The following is a 15,899-nucleotide window of genomic DNA, read 5'->3' on the forward strand; positions in this document are numbered from 1 at the left end:
GGTCCAAGGATGGTGGTGCAGGCCTGAAGCTGTTGGGAGCTTTCAGAAACCTTGCAGCCTGGGCCTTCTACCTCACACCTGCTGCCCATGTTTCTGGCAGAGCGGTGAAGGCTCAGACAGTGAGGACCTTTGAATGAAGCATCCACCCCACCCCCTCCGTCTGCAGCAGAGGCTGGCTCCTTACCCAGAAGAAAGTGTAGCAACCCCTCTTTCCTACCAAATGCTTAGGAAGAAGCCTCTGCATGGCTGAGGCACTGGGATCAAGACAAGAGCCTCTGCTGCATGTCAGTGCTGCTGGCTGCAAATCCAGCCCAGCAGAGCCCCGCAAGCCTGGGTCCTGTTGTAGCATAGTGAGTTGGCAGGGAAGCACGAAAGCCCACGCAGCTAAGGCTTGAAGACAGTTACAATGTGCAAAGTGCTTTGTGCACACATCTCAGTCCTCAGAAGCCCTCTCAGGGTGGATCCTCATCATCAATGCTGATTTCCAGATCAGGCAAGGAAACAGAGCTGGAGAAAGGGCCCCCGATGGTTCTGTTCACAACACATCGGTTAGTTAAGAGCGCACTAAACTATGTGCAGCAACTGTTGAGAGCTCATAAGCGGTGGAAGAGGCAGGCACATGCTCGACAAGCGGCTCAAGTTCACACGGTGAGAGCACTATGGAAAGTTCTCTCAAGTGCTGAAATGGGGGCGGGGAAGACAATAGGACAGAGAGGCGACTTGTGAAAATGCCCGAGGAGTCTTCAAGACGGTGAGGACAGGACCTGAGCCTGAAGCCACGGATGGTGCATGTGAGCTGCTGCCCCAGTATACGCTTGCCTCCTTTGGGTGTTCAGGGTCTCAAGCCTGCCAGTGAGGAGCAGTGTGAGGGCTCAGGCAGAGCTGGGGTTGGGCAGGGAGAGGGGCACGTGTGGCTGGGCTCCCCACAGGGTATCTCTAGTTTGCTAGGGATGGAAGGAGGAGTGTTCCTTAAAAGGGGTTTCTCCACAGGGAGGCCTGGAGATGCCATCCAGGCTAGAACTGCAGGCTGCTTTAGACCTGAAGTCAGCACATGGACCAGACCACAGTGGCAGGGGAGTCCCCACAGGCCCTTGTCTGGGCTAGGCCTTTGGTGTTCAGCCCTGGGGCCTGTGGGTCCCTCAAGTCTTGTTTTAAAGCCCCCTCCTGAGATGCTGGCTGCATCTGCATTTGTGTTTGTCACAAGCCAAGTCATGGTTGTTGGCCATTGTCAACAAGCAAGATTGTTTTCCTTCCCATCAGCATGGTTGCCGGAGGACAGCTGCAGCTCATCAGGGGCGGGTGTGGGCACAGAGCGCCTGGCAGTGGCCAGTCTGGAGGCCTGCAGGCCTGGCTTGGGGAGGAGTGCTCAACCACTCTCGGAGACTTAGAGGGAGACCATGCTTTCCAAGTCAGGGGCCCAAGGGCCCTGAGGTGTAGCTTCGGGACTTGTAGGATCCTTGGTAGAGGAGGTGGGAGGACCTGGCTATGCTGTCAGACCTGAGGTGAGTCAGCAGAAGCAGGGAAACAGCCCTTGCCCCTCGGGCCAGTGGAGTTGGGTGCACCTGGCGCCCTCTGCTGGAGAGGCTGTGGCAGCGTCACAGGTTGAGCTCCATCAGGAGTGATAGCTTAAACCTGGCCTTTGCCCAGAGTCCAGAGTGCAGAGCACACACACCACACACACATGTTCACACTATGTGGGGCTAAGGCTATGCGTTAATGTGGCTGCCCACCGGCTGTGAGTGGACACAGGTTAGTGGCGGGGTCTCGGCGGGTTGGTGAGTCCTGTTTAGTGGGGAGGCCTCACACCCTTCAGACAGGATACCTGGGTCGGCTCAATTATCAGGCTGGATGTAGACCTGGCGCTGGGTCAGCACTTGAGAAAGTTCCCTCTGCAACTGCTTAAACTTGTGGTTGTCGGGGATAGCGTCAAGAGATCTACAGAGAGTGTTCAGAGAGGGTGAAGCCGCAGCGAAAGAGCAACAGCAGCGCCGAACGAGAGCCTGGCAGCCGTGGGAAAGGCAGAGGCAGAGAAGGCCACCACGGCACTGAGGTGGCTGCACACCGAAACCAGAGGTCTATGCTGGCAGTGACCCTGGTCTTTAGGGGTTCACACCTGTGTCTACACAGGCTCAGCTGTTCCTCATGTCTCCCTCATTACGGGGAATCGTGGAGGCCGGCCTGGCGGGGGTCCTGGCCCTCAGTGTCAGGCCTGATCAGATACTCAGGACCACTGGGGACCAGGAGGGGCTGTCTTACCTAAGGAAGCCTGCTGGGCAAACTCACAAGTTACACCCTGTCTTTCTGTTGACTGCAAAGGAACCTGGGCCAGGGAATGACATCAGAAGATTGGGCCCCACAGACCCACAACAGAGCTGGGCTGCAAAACCCTTCCCCATCATATCAGCTCTCCTACCCGGTCGGCACCCTGCCTCCCGGATGGGACAAGGCCACCGAGAAAGGAGTGGGGAAAGAGGAAGGAGCTCAGATGGGATCCTGGCCACATGACTCCAAGGCCAGTGCTATCTCGGTCCCTCCTCAGTCACGTCCCCTGTCCCCAGCTCTCCTCCCACTCACACTACACCGAAGCCAGAGGCCTCAGTGAGTCCTGCCTGCTTCTGTAGAGCCCAGACCTCTCACATGAACCCCAGGCCAGGATGTTCGGCTCTCTTCAGTGTCTTGAGATCTGTGTGGGGGTCAGTGGCCGACTCCACAGAGAAGGCATCAAAGGTTACTGTGGTCAATGAGCCCAGCGACCAGAACTGGTAGAGGACACAAAGTGCTGAGCCAACTTCTGAGCCTTTCAAACTGCGAAGCCATCCCTGACCATGTCTTGTGCTGAGGAGCTGAGAGCCCAGGCTCAGATCACTAAGGAGTCCAGGAATCAAGCCCTAGATTTGGCACATTACCTCAGCCCGTTGACGATGTCCTTTGTTTTTCCAAAGTAGATCTCATTCAGCGTGCTTCTGATTTTGTTTTCCATGTCCTGGGAAGGGAGGTGAGTCAGTGGAGCCCGCACACAGAAGCCAAGGCCCACACCCACCTGTCACCATCCAACCTGCAGTCCCTGCCTTGGCCACAGGGTGGAGCTGTGGGGCCACTCCCTTGTGCTAAGAGCCAGTGCCAGGCTGCCAGAACCCCACCTATAATTTGTGTTTTGGGTCTTTCCTTAGGCATGGAGGAAGCCAACACCTAGGGGCTGATGGCCAATTCTGACCACTGCTGGGAGCGCGTCTAAACCACATCACCAGAGCACTGCCTGGCCACCACCTCTGTGAACAGTTCTGTGAAACCAGAGAACATATCTCCAGTCCAAACAACATTCCCCACTTCCAAACGGGACGTGGTGACAGGCGAGACTGTAGCAGCCACAAGTGAAGCTGCTCCAAGGCCCCTGGTGTTCCAACGATCTGTTTGCACCCTGAGTTCAGATCACTGTTCACACACAGCGATCAGGGGAAACAAGGCCGAGCAGAGGCTCTGGGGTGGGTGGGCCTGGAGCCCAGCTCCGCTTGCATCCAAGTCAGAAGAAAACTCAGAAAACTGGAGGCAGGGCAGGAACGGCTGCAGGCAGCAGAGGGAGGCAGCGGAGGAGCAGGCTGGCCTGTGCTCCCCAGGGCAGGGTGGGCCTGGAGCCGCTCCACTCACCTCCACCAGGCGCCCGATGTTGGCTATGTGTGGGGAACAGTCACTCACAGTTTCATCCTTCTCCATCTGCAAAGACACATCATTTAGTCAAAGAAAGCAGCCTGCCACCAGCACCTCACCAATATTCCTGCACCTCAGTCCTCTGTCCCCAGGTGCTGTCCCTGTGTGTCACAGTCCTCTGGTGGCTGGTGGCTCTGTGGAGCTGTTGTCACAAGGCCACTTTTCTAGCACCAATGACTCATTTTGGGTTGTAAACAGCCCCGTCAGAAGGCATCCCAAAGCCCTACCATTTCTAGGGCAGAGTCTCTTGATGCTGCTCTGAGAATGGACTTCCCACTTAGCTCCTAGGGCCCCAACAGGGAGGGCAAAGAGCTGCATGGCCAGGTCACTCTGGCCTTGCCTGTCTTTACATACTCCTGGCAGCCACAGGTACAAACTGCTACTCAGACTTGGGTGAGGCCTGGGGTGGCACTGGAATCCTCCTGTATCCCAACATTGCCACATCCTGACCAGCCCAGCAATGGCAGCCATGGACCCTGTCAGCTGAGGCCCGGCTAGGAGGGACTCAGCCTTGTCCAGCACCCTCACCACTCCAAGGCCAGGAGCTAGCAGTGCAGGGGAATGTTAGACTCCAGGGTTACAAAGCACAGGGGCCGACAGCCAGCTCAGCGCACGAATGGAGGAGTTGGCAGAGAAATAAGAGATCTGCTGCTGGTCTGGTTTCCCAGTGGAGCTTTATCTCCCTGACAAGGGTACGACAGAGAAAAGTGAGAACGGCCATCTTCAGATTCACGGGGAACCAGGAGAGTACTAAGTATTTAAAATTGTCAGTGTCTCCAGTTCCTTCTTCCTGGACAGGACAAGGACCACTGAGATCAAGGTGTGGCATAACTCAGGAGAAGAGCTGGTAAAGCCAGGCCATGTGTAGGGGTAATCCCAGGATGCCGCAGGGCTGAGTGGCCTGGATTCTGTCACTGCATGTGACAGAGTGGGCCCAACTGGTTCTAAGAGAATTGTTCAGACAGGCACCTGCTTATACTATAGTTAGCACTGGATCGCTGAGGAGCAGTGGGGTGGCCATTTAGCGCCATGCTGCAAGCTGAGAACCCAGTGTGGAGTAATAGTCTGGACCCAAGGGCCTTCTAGAGCCACATGACTCTGCAGAACAGAGTTCTGGTACTGAACTTAGTAGGGGATTTCACTAAAAGCTGCCCAAAGGAGATGGTGATAGGGCTGAAAGAGTCATCGGTATCTTGGTCCCTAGTCTAGACCCTGAACTTTCCTGGGCATGCTTTGGCAACAGGGTCCCAGGAAGTCTTAGACTGTGAAATGTCTTTACAAAGCTAGAGTAGTGAGAGTGTTCACAACCGCAGTGACAGCCATGGTCCCATTTCAGGTGCGGTCAGCACGGTGCTGGTGGAGCATAATTGTTGCTGAGTGAAAGCCGACTGCTAAGATGGCTGGTCGGTGTGCGCACTGAATACAGCTGGGAGCACGCCTCAGAGAAAGGACAGGGCTTGCCACCCACTTCTGAAAAGAGGTCTCAGAACCCAACATCCCGTATGGGAATGGTTGCTGTGTCAGGCCTCAAGACTGCCCGGAGCTCCTCTGGTGGGGTTCTGACCCAGTGACCTGTACTTCCCCAGCCCGGTCTCTCAGTCCCCTGCTTTACGAAGAGAGATTCTTGCCTCCACAAGGAAGGCTTTGGGTTTCTCAAGAGCCATTTTAGTGAGCTGTGGCAGCTGGGGTGAGCGCAGCTCGAGGGTTGAAGGGCTCTCACCACTGGACAGATAAGAGTCCTGTGAGCAACTCAGTCCCTTGTCCCAACATGGTGCTTCAGAATTAAGAGCCACCTTCCAGAAGAGAAAGGCCAGAACCACTAGACCCTTAAAGAGTGAGAGAGAGAGAGAGAGAGAGAGAGAGAGAGAGAGAGAGAGAGTGTGTGTAAGGGGGGTGGACTCCCCAGGAGAACACAGGGGGCCTCGAAGCTCAAGATCCTGGCCCATGCAGGCAGTTTCCACAGCCCCCTTGCCCGCCCCCATGACCTCCCTCCTCTCCACACCTGGCTGGGGTCAGCTTGCTGGCAACGCTGAGCAACCAGGAACAGAACTGCTTTTGTAACGCATATATTATTACACCCTCGTAAAAGAAGCTGCCAGGAGGAAAACATTTTTATGTTCTGTGGCGGCGCAGATGTCCCACAAGGTGGCTCCAACTGAGTCTAGAGTCAGGCCCCTGCTTGCTTGTCCCCATCAAGACCCTTTCCTCCTCTCTATGGCTGAGACGGGGAAAATCCAAGAAGAGCTTGAATCTGGTGGCTGTAGTCCTCAAACAGGGGCAGCCAGCGTTTCCCACTGCCACAAGTGTCTTTCCTAGTGAGTTCAGCTAACAAGAGGGCCAGCCAGCAGCAAGGTGGCTGCTTCTAGCTCATACCCAGGTGCACAGGGCCTTGCCCACCTCGACATCCAGGTTCTTGCCTTTACTGCACGCTAAGCTAATGAACACATATGCAGTGCCAGTGCATGCCTAGCAGCACATACTACTTGTTAAAGACGCACAATGCTGGGCCCTGCCGCCCAAGTGCCCATCTGTGCCATTCACATGGGGCTGTCAGGCCAGAATTAACCCTGCCACCTAGCCAGAGACGATGCCCACACAGCGCCCGAGGAAGAAGGCGTGTCCAAGAGTTGGACATGTGGAGGACTCATGGGAGCTGCGGAAAGCACACATCAGATTGGTGTGGGCTTTCAACTCTACAGAGCACACAGAACTTTAGAAAGTGTAAGATTTGTCTGGTCACAAGGCTGTGGGCGGACAGGGCTACAGCCTGGACCAAGTTCTGGAGGATTCTGAAGGCAGTTTTCTTTGAGACAGCCTCTCTGGTGGGTAGATATTTATATATGTTTACCAGAAAAGCCAAGGAAAAACCACAACTCTGTGTTCAGAAGTTCTGGGAAGCATTCAGTCCAACTCCTTGTGGCCCAGCGCCCCGGCCCTTCTGTCCCTTACCCTGCCTTCCACAGCTAGGGCAGCCTTGTGAGTGGGGGCCTCACTTCAGGTTTTCTTGCCCCAGGTCATCTGACAAGGGCTCAGCTCTTCTTAGACCACTTACATGGCACCGTCATGACCACGCTCGCTCGCACCGAAGCCTGCTGCCTGCTGTGTTGCCAAGGCAGGCCAGCTCTAAAGGTCTGCCCCGCCTCAGTCCCACCGTCGGCAAGTAAAGGCCATGGGCTTGTCTTCTTACACAAATATCCTGCACGTCCTAACTGCCAAGCCCCGGTCAGGGAGGCCTTCCCATCAGGAGCCCTGGCAAAGACCGCTGGCTGCTGGGCCTTTCTTTCCTGAAGACCTGGGCGTGAGTGCCTGTGGCTGATGGGGGAGGTCTTCTTGCGAATGACCAGTGAGCCCAATCTCCTCCAACATTCCACCTGTGTCTAAATATTTAGACTCTGAAAAGAAAATTAAGCGAACATCTGTAGGACTGGCCTGAATGGGAGTCTTTGGATCTCTTTCCAGAGGTTTACGGTTCGCCTGATTCCCACGTCTCTACTGTCACACAGGCGAAGTGACCTCTCCAGGCAGCTTCCTTTTCCTATCCAGGACTTGGCATGCCGCACCTTTTCACTTGCTCTCAGCCTTCCCACTGGGGCCTCTGTGGCAGCCTGCCAGGGGTACCTTCTGCCACCCCCTGACATGTGGAGTCTGCCTGGGCAGGAGGATGCAAGGAAGCTGTAATGAGCTCCCGGAAGGCCCCGGCTTCCATTCCCATCACCCCCAAAGGACTATCTCTCATCTAATGGATGTCCCCAAGAGACAGCTTTGAGTGGAGGCAACAAAGGGACACAGTGAAGGGGGAGGCAACAGTCACAGCAGGGTGTCCTGAGCAGCTGGGGCCATTTATCATGGTGACAGGTGCCACCAAGAAGGGTTCTCAACTCCCTCAATGTACTCCCAGAAGTCATATAAGGAAAACAGGACAAGGAGCAAAACCGTATCATTCCTGGGATGGACCCCCAAGGAGAACAGCCCTGGGTAGTTCTGTACATGGGGCCTGGGAAACTGGGAAGTGGGGGAGGCCGCTGGGGTCAGGCTGGTGAAGAACTACACTGGAGACATGAGGACCTGCTCGTCTTTGATGAGGAATGTGCCTCACAGCTGGACAGCATGGCATGAGGGTCAATGCCAGGCACCATGGGCCTGGTAAGAATGTCCTTCCTGACACCGAGTGGGTACTTATGACAGAGGAAGGAAACCCTCTGCATACTGACTGCCAAAACTGTGGGGAGTGTGTGTGTGTGTGTGTGTGTGTGTGTGTGTGTGTGTGTGTGTGTGTGTGTGTGTGATCACTTGCAAATGGACAGCACCAGAGCACTGACCCAGAGAGTATATGGGAGAAAGGGCATTCATTGCATTAGACCTTGTGGGTTCAAATCCCAGATCTGCTACTTTGGTTCTAGTCAGTTATGTGGTGGCATGAGTGGGCCTCAGTTCCCTCACTTGTTAAATGGCAACTGCCTAGAATCTACTCAGCAGAGACGGCCACGAACCATGTCTGCTTGCTGTGCTGATTCACACAGCCTTCCAGGAGCCCTAGTCACCCTTCCAAGACAGCCACAGGGAAATGTCCAGGGCTCACATGGGACTGAGTCGAGCCGCTTGCCTCCACTGCCTGCCTGCTCAGGAGTTTGCTGTTAGTGTGTATCTGTCCGTCTGTGGGGCCTCCTCTTTACAGCTACTCAGGAGGAGGCGAGCCTCAGCCTTCATGCACCGGGATGAGTTACGGCTCTGGTCCTGAGGGTGACAGCAGCACGGGTTTCCTCAGGAAAGCCCCAAGAGTGTAAGGCAGCAGAGGCGATACAGACAAGGTGTGCTGAGGACAGCCACTCAGCAGGCTGAGTTTGGCTTGGCAGGGCCACTGAGTATGGCATTACTGAGCCAGATGCTCGCCACGGGCTGGCAGTGCTGACTTAAACTATTAGGGAGACGGATGACTAAATATGTGTGCAGGTCACTGTACATGGGTGTGATTACAGACAGTTCCCAGCAGCAAGGAAAGCAGGAAGCAGCCTCCGGATGGACTTATGGGTTCCCACCCATTCACTGGATAGCAGGGAGAAGGGGGGCAGGCTGTGTGGAAGCTGGCTGCCCAGGGACTTGGCTGGCCCGCCTACATAAAGGGCCTGAGACACTGAGGGCGCATGCCCACACAGCAAGATGAGCTCTGTCTAGAGGACCTGGGCTCCCTGTAGCCTCTAACCTTGACAATGACACAGGTTGTGATGGCTCCAGACTGTAAGGCTCCAGTGGAACCAAGATGTACCCCAGATGTGCAGGCTGGCACTGGCCTTACTGCCTTTGCACCACTGTTCTCAACTGCACGTAGGCACCCGTGCGGCCTGTAGAACTCAAACCTACCTAAGAAAGAGTTATGTACCCAAACTTTTCTGCCATGTAACACTCTTAAGAGCTATCAAAAATCAAACTATCTTGGGTGGTTTGGGTACTGTGAAATGAGCCTTCTAGGCAAGTACTCTGCCCTTGAGCCTCACCACTGAGCCGCCTCCCAGTCCCCAGTAGAATTCTCTCGTTAAGAAGAGAGTCTTTTGAAGCCAGATATTCAAGGGAGGGAAGGGCTCTGTGTATCGGGCTCCTAAGCGCTTCCCGTCCTGAGCACCTTTGCTGTGTGTCGCCTGCTCCTCTGTGCTCCCTGAGCACAGGCTTCCTGCCACACACAACAGGTGGCATAAAGTGCTCCCCTACGTAAGATGGGCGGGTGTGGAAGGGGTCCTGAGGGTTATAAACACACAACTCTGGATGGAGTGTCAAGGGTCTGAACACTGCTTGGGTGCATCTAGAGTTTCCTAATGTAGATGCTGAGAGACAGGGCGTGCAGTGCCAGGAAGTCCAAGCTCTACGTTCTGCCCACAGCCTGAAAGAGACATCTTAGAATATGGCTGCTACAGACACCCAAGCAAAGGACAGGTGAGCGACAGATGGGACGGGCTCGGCAAATCTTCATGTGCACGAAGCTGGAGAATGAGCATGAAGATCCGAGCTCCCCTCCAAGAGCCCTCTGCCTCCACTAAGCAGGAGCTCAGACCTGGTCAGGGAGCAAGCACTGGGACTGAACTGTGGGGAGCAGCCCACAGCCTGACCACTAGCAAACTCAGCAAAGCATGAGCAGGGAAGTCACCAGGCCCTGGTAGGTGACAAGCTGGCAATCCCTCGGTCCTACTACAGCGGGCAGCTGCCCGTCAGACAGCTCAGCAGCAGTGACGTGTGAACAGGAAGCACCCCTAAGCAGGTGGACTGGCAGCTGGCCACACACGCTCTTTCTAGTCTGGGCAAAGTGCTCATTTGCTTCTGGTACCAGTGGACACTGGCGAGAGGCTGGAGTGAAAGCTCTACCTGTCTGGTTAGGCTGCCTCCCAGGTTCATGGTGCCTGAGCCGGATTTGTTGGTTTGCAGCCATAGCATCACTGTGGAGGTCAACTTGTAATGGGCAGTACGGCCACTGGACTTCTCCTGGGGGACAAGATAGAGAAAATAACCTTGTGAACCTGAGTTGAGGAGGGAGACATGGAGCCCCACCGACCCCCCTCCTGACACCAAGGCCATTCCTCTCTTAGAAGATCCCCATGTCTGCACGAGGCAGAACTGTCACCGTGCCTTCAGTTCTCTGGGGACTTTCAGCGTCAATGATCATGTCACCCTGACTTTACCCACACGGCTCTGGGTATGTGTAGGAGTTGGTGGGTTCATATCCTGCACCGGGAGGCTGGCTGCCGGTTGGGGTGGGACGCTGTCTACCTGTACTTCCACCACGTGGATGGAATCCCAGCAGCCTTTGATCTTCTTTGATCCATCCCCAGCCTTCTTTATGAGGATCACTCCAGCAAAGCCATGATCGAGATCCCAGAGGTAGACTGATGAGACACCACCTTCAAAATACCTGCAAGAGACGCCGTGGACCGACCGTTAGATGCCGAGCCGAGCTCTGGGACTCCAGCCCTCTGGCCTGGGTCCCACACTGTTGTAGCAATGATGCTCTTAAGACACTCCAGACACCTGTGTAGGATTAAGAACCCTCCACACAAGAGCCCAGGGCTGACATTTTGACCTGGCCTGACCATCCTAAGGCTGCAGAAGCAGAAAACCAAGAGCTTGGGAGCCAGGAAAGCCAGTCCTGAGTTTGAGCGCTGTCTCTGACAAGGTTCCTGAGCTCCCTGGGCTTCGGCTTCCTCCCCGTTCCAGGATCCAGCACAGTGTGCCCTCGTCATCGCACAGAGCTGGCCATCGCTGTGAAAGGTTGCTTCCAGAATCAAGCATTTTTAACATTTCTATCTTTCAGGAAGGCTGTCTGCAAGCCTGCTCCACATCGCACTTCAGAAAGCCTTGCTGGAGAACCCAGAACCAACAGAAGAAGGGCTGTGTATGTGTGTGAGTGTGTGTGAGTGTGAGTGTGTGTGTGAGTGTGTGAGTGAGTGTGTGTGAGTGTGTGTGTGAGTGTGTGTGTGAGTGTGTGAGGGTGTGTGTGTGTGTGTGTGTGAGTGTGTGTGAGTGTGTGTGTGTGTGTATGTGTGTGAGTGTGTGTGTGTGTGTGTATGTGTGTGTGAGAGAGAGTGTGTGTGAGTGTGTGTGTATGTATGTGTGTGTGTGAGTGTGTGTGTGTGTGAGTGTGTGTGTGTGGGAGGGTGGGGGGCGACAACACTTCCTCCTCAGGGTCAGTCAACACTAAAAAGCCCACAAATCTGACAAAACAAAAAGGAAGGGGAAGAACCTGAGGCCATTCGGCTAGGGTCCCAAACCCAGGGGTGACGGATGGATGGCCGCTAAGACATGAGTCCAGCTGCTATGACCTCACACTCCACTAATAACCAACCAACCCCAGGAAACTGCATCTCTTGTGGCCAATATTTTCCTCACCATGAAACCCAGTGTCTAACCTCGGGTAGAGCCCATCAGTGAAGCAGGCAGAGCTCAGGGCTAGCATCGTGGGGATGGAGCCTCAGCCCCACAGCAGGTTCATGGTGGGCCTCAGGCAGACAGGGGCTGGTGCCAGTGCTGCTTTGATTGGTTTCATTAGCCCATGTAGTCAGGGACAATATGCTAGGGCACTGAAGAGAAAAAGGGTAGTGTACACCCAAAAATGATTATTTGGGGTGCAGAGGGTGGCTTTGGCAAGAAGAATCCTTGAATTTCAGATCCTCCTGCCTTGGTTTCCTGAGTGCTGGGGTACTGGTATGAAAACTATTGCTTTTGAAATTAAAGTATATTCAAGATTAACAAGCACCCGTGGCTTAGGTCACAAAAAATCTGTTACACAATAAAAAAGCCACATGATAAATATTAACATGGAAAATGAGGGGAGAGAAGGAGTCCTTGGGGCGTCAGCTCCATGCCTATAGCTCCACACCTTTAGGCTCTGATGGAAGAAAGAATGCCATGTACACCAAACGTTCACAGGCTTTCTCCCTCCTCTGATTTGCCAAGATGAACTGTGCTGCTGGTTCACACTGGATTCCCACGCTAAGTCATCCCAGAGACGGATGCACATGTCTGGCAGCCCAGCATCTGAGAAGCCAAGGCAAGATTCCTGCAGTCTGAGTCCAGGCTAGTCAGAGCGGCAGAGCAAGGCCCTGTCTCACGGCAACACAAGGTGTTACAATCAGAGGTGCACAGGCCGTGTAACTACCCTGTCATTTCTACCAAGGCCTTGGGCATCCACCAGGGCATCTTGCGGGTACCAGTCCAGTCGCACCTTTTCTGCAATTTGATCTTGATTTGAAAACACACACCCCTGCCGCCGCCCACAAACAAGATACACACCAGAGCACAGCCGAGGCAAGACCAGAGTTCCTGTCCTGCCAAGGACACGGATCTCCCCACCCCCAGCCCCTGTAGTCACACAGTGCAGGTGCAATGGCTGCTCTGCCTTCCACTCCTACTTCCTGAGGAGGTGCCACTCTGCCCGACTCCTAGCCCCTTCACACATGGTTCCGAGGACTGGCCCAGGCTTCACCTTTACTGTGAAGGAGGATCAAACAATTTCTGGTATTGATGTCCATCAGCCAGGGTGGGACACAGCAGGCTCGCCTAGTAGACACCGGTTAAATGTCTGCGGGCCAAGTCTATGGCTCACAGGCACAGATGGGCACCCACGGGACAATGCTCAGGACCATCCCTTGGTAAATCCAGGATGCTGGCCAACAAGGGGCTTGTGGACCCTACCTACCCCAGGGCATTAATACTTTATCTTGTTTTGAAACTTTCTGCAAGCGTCCCTGTCCCCTATAGCACAAGAGAGACAAACTGTTGTGCTCTGGGACCTGAGGAGCCATGTCTCCTGGGTTGTGCACACACTAAGGCATGGCCCTGGGGTACGCAGAGATGGACTAGTCACCTCTAGGACAACCCTGCTGGATGAGACTTGGTGGCAGCAGGAGATTTTCTGACACAAGTTCTCAAGTTCTGGGGCCTCTGCTCTAAGCAGAGGAGGAGGCACAGCCCACAGTAGAAGCAAAAAGTACTTCTGCCGGATGTTTCCTTTCCTGCTCTGCCCACTTGGCCCTGCAGAGCACAGGCCACCACCATCCTTCCTCCATGTACTGCTTGAAAAGCCTCCTGTCGTGTTGTTCTTGTCACAGGCCCATTTCCGTGAGCTGGCTCAGGCTGCCCTGGCGGGGACCAGCAGACACAGTGCCTTGAAAGCGTTTGTCAACATTATCCAGTGACCAGTACAAAAGTACCAGGTGACCTAAAGTGAATCCCCTAGGACACATCCTCAGTGCTGCAAGTGTTTATAAGGTGGAACGGGCTGTCTCAGCTCTGCACTCCGGCCGGAAACCTGGCCCCTGCTCTGGGCAGTGTCTCTCAGGTACTTCAGCTTCTCCCCCAGGCCACACTGGCTGGGTCTAGAGTTTCAAATGCTAGAACTGAAGGAGGTGGAAATATAAGCCCGAGGGTGACCTCCTTGTGGGCTCCCCTCCCTGAATTAGAAAACTTTCAAGAAAAATAAATTTAAAAATCATCCCATAATACCATAAATCGACATTTCCCACAAATCTAATTTTTCCAAAGTTTCTTCCAGTCTTTGTTGAGTCGTTGGACTTTTATGTAACGGTAAGGGCCGATGCCAGGACAAGCGAGTGTGGCATTTTTCACAAGGCGGCTGACGCTCAGCCCTTTTCCACAGTGGCTGGTGTCCCCTTGGGAGATTCCCCACTGGCCACAGAGCAGAGGCCATGCTGCCAGTGGCCTGCCACACCCGCTGTCCCCAGGAACTGGGGTGTTCTCTGTTGGAGCAGGGCAGACAAGATGAGACTTGGTTCCTCAGACAGAGCCCCAACAATTCAAGAATGGACTTGATTACACACACCAAGAAGGGGGACCCCAGGGAACTCAACTGCAAGTCTCAACAAGATGGCCTAATACAAAGGGACTGAAACCAGGGAGATTAGGAGTGCCATTCAGAAGCCCCAGGTTTGCTGGCAAGCCCTGTCAGAAGGGAGGTGGTCATGGGGTGCTCAGGCAGTTGTACCCCCATTATATGGTTTATGGTTTCACTCTGTGCGTGAAGCATTAATTAAAGAAGGACCTCAACAAGGCTTTGAAAACGTACTCTTACCTACTGTACTTTGATCATGGCGACATGAAACACGGAAACAAATAATTTTATGTGGCTCACATTTATGAGTTTTACATAAAGGCTTTTGTGGGTATTTTAAGAATGTGCTAAAATGTTGTCTGAAACCACATGAAGCCAGGGGAGGCGTTGCCCGCCAGAACTAACAGCACACACATGGAAGCACTTTGATTGGCCTTTGTACATTTAATGAGTCAAATAGTATTAATTCTGTTTAAATGTGAGCATGCTATTTCAATGAGGTGGCTTGGCCATGGCTCCAGGCCTGCTCTCGGGCCTTACAGGTCAACAGGACTGAGGAATCCAATGTGGCCAAGCACTGAGAAGTTAGGGCATCCAGTGGATACCACTCTGAACTCTAACTTGAGGTTCTGACAACATCAAAACCCCCAGTTCTCTAAGGCCTGAGGAAGAGGGGTCCAGGAGGGATAGACCACAGGGCTCCCACAGCAAGGTGTTTAGTCAGAGAAGAAAGCACAGGCTCTTCTCAGGCCTCCCTTCCTCCCTCATGGAAGGGGAAGAACAGAGGGAGGTAATCACAACACCCAACCCAAACGCCAAGTGGTCCGCTCCAAGCAGGAGACAGGAACTAGCTCTCAGGAGGACCAGAGATGTCACTTTGGACACGGTTGGGCCATAAAGGGAGGAGTTGAGCCCTAGAAAGCCTCACAGCAGACTCAGTGACAGATCACAAGGGTGCATGCGTGTGTGCATGCGTGTGTGTCTGTGTCTCTGAGTGTATGGGTGTGTGAGTCATTATCTTTGCTGGTGTCAGAGGAGCAGACACACCAGCCATTGGTCTTATCAGAAGCCCTGGTGGCCCTGGCTGTCTACAAAGGAGAACAAACCTGTGGTGTGGTCGTGTAGCTGGTGGGACTTGAGAAATGAGGGTTTCAGGAGAAGAAGCTATAGTTCCTTCATTTGAGGATGACAAGGTGACCACTAAATGACTTGGGGCACAAGGGGCACCTGTGCACTGAATGAGGCAGGAGGCACAAGGCAAGACCCTCGGAGGGGTTGGCCACTGCCAGTGAGGCTAGTCACAAGTATGCACCTACATGAGCGTACTCCACCTTCCTTAAGATCCTTAATGGATCACGACTTGTCTTCTGAGCTCCAGGGCATTACTCCCTGAAAACCTCTTTCCAGCTATACCATCAGTCACATACAGAGTCCACGCCACATCTGCACTGCAGAACCAAAAGGCAGAACATACCACACTCAAAATGGCCTACTTCAGAGAAGTAAAAGCGGCATTCCGGCCCGAGGGCTTTATGGGGTGTTTGATGCCGAGGTGTACAGAGCCCTTGGATGGAAACTTGTGGGAGCCCGAGCTGTAACTGTGACCCCCCCAATCTGCAGCCCTGGCCAGCCCGGCTGCAGATGGAATGAGGAGATGGGCCCTGAGTGGCTTTGGAAGCTGGCCTACAATCCTGCCTCCTGGGACAGTGGCCAGGTCTGAATGCAAAGGTTTCACATGAGTCCCGGGCCACAGCCTCGAAAAAGGCTGTAAGGCTAAGGCCAGGACACTTTGCACCATCCGAGAAACAAACTGTGGTTCTAGGGTTCCCAGGGGCCTCTCTTCAGCCACGGGCCTCTGCCTGGG

At 54.1% G+C, this 15,899-nt stretch overlaps 1 protein-coding gene across 2 annotated transcripts in view; it reads right to left on the reverse strand.

The window, feature by feature from the left end:
• Window positions 1-15,899, reverse strand: part of Capzb (capping actin protein of muscle Z-line subunit beta) — a 99,668-nt gene that overhangs the window by 1,006 nt on the left and 82,763 nt on the right. Inside the window, exons 5-9 of one of the 2 annotated variants that reach the window (XM_032895454.1) lie at window positions 10,459-10,600; window positions 10,057-10,173; window positions 3,646-3,711; window positions 2,907-2,983; window positions 1,823-1,935 (exon numbers count right to left, since the gene is read on the reverse strand). In XM_032895454.1, coding sequence (XP_032751345.1) covers window positions 1,833-1,935; window positions 2,907-2,983; window positions 3,646-3,711; window positions 10,057-10,173; window positions 10,459-10,600 — 505 coding nt within the window. In that variant the 3' untranslated portion in view covers window positions 1,823-1,832. The remainder of the gene's footprint in view (window positions 1-1,822; window positions 1,936-2,906; window positions 2,984-3,645; window positions 3,712-10,056; window positions 10,174-10,458; window positions 10,601-15,899) is intronic. The other variant, XM_032895451.1, reaches the window with a different exon arrangement.

The sequence above is a fragment of the Rattus rattus genome, chromosome 1, assembly GCF_011064425.1.
Source record: "Rattus rattus isolate New Zealand chromosome 1, Rrattus_CSIRO_v1, whole genome shotgun sequence".
NCBI lineage: Eukaryota > Metazoa > Chordata > Mammalia > Rodentia > Muridae > Rattus > Rattus rattus.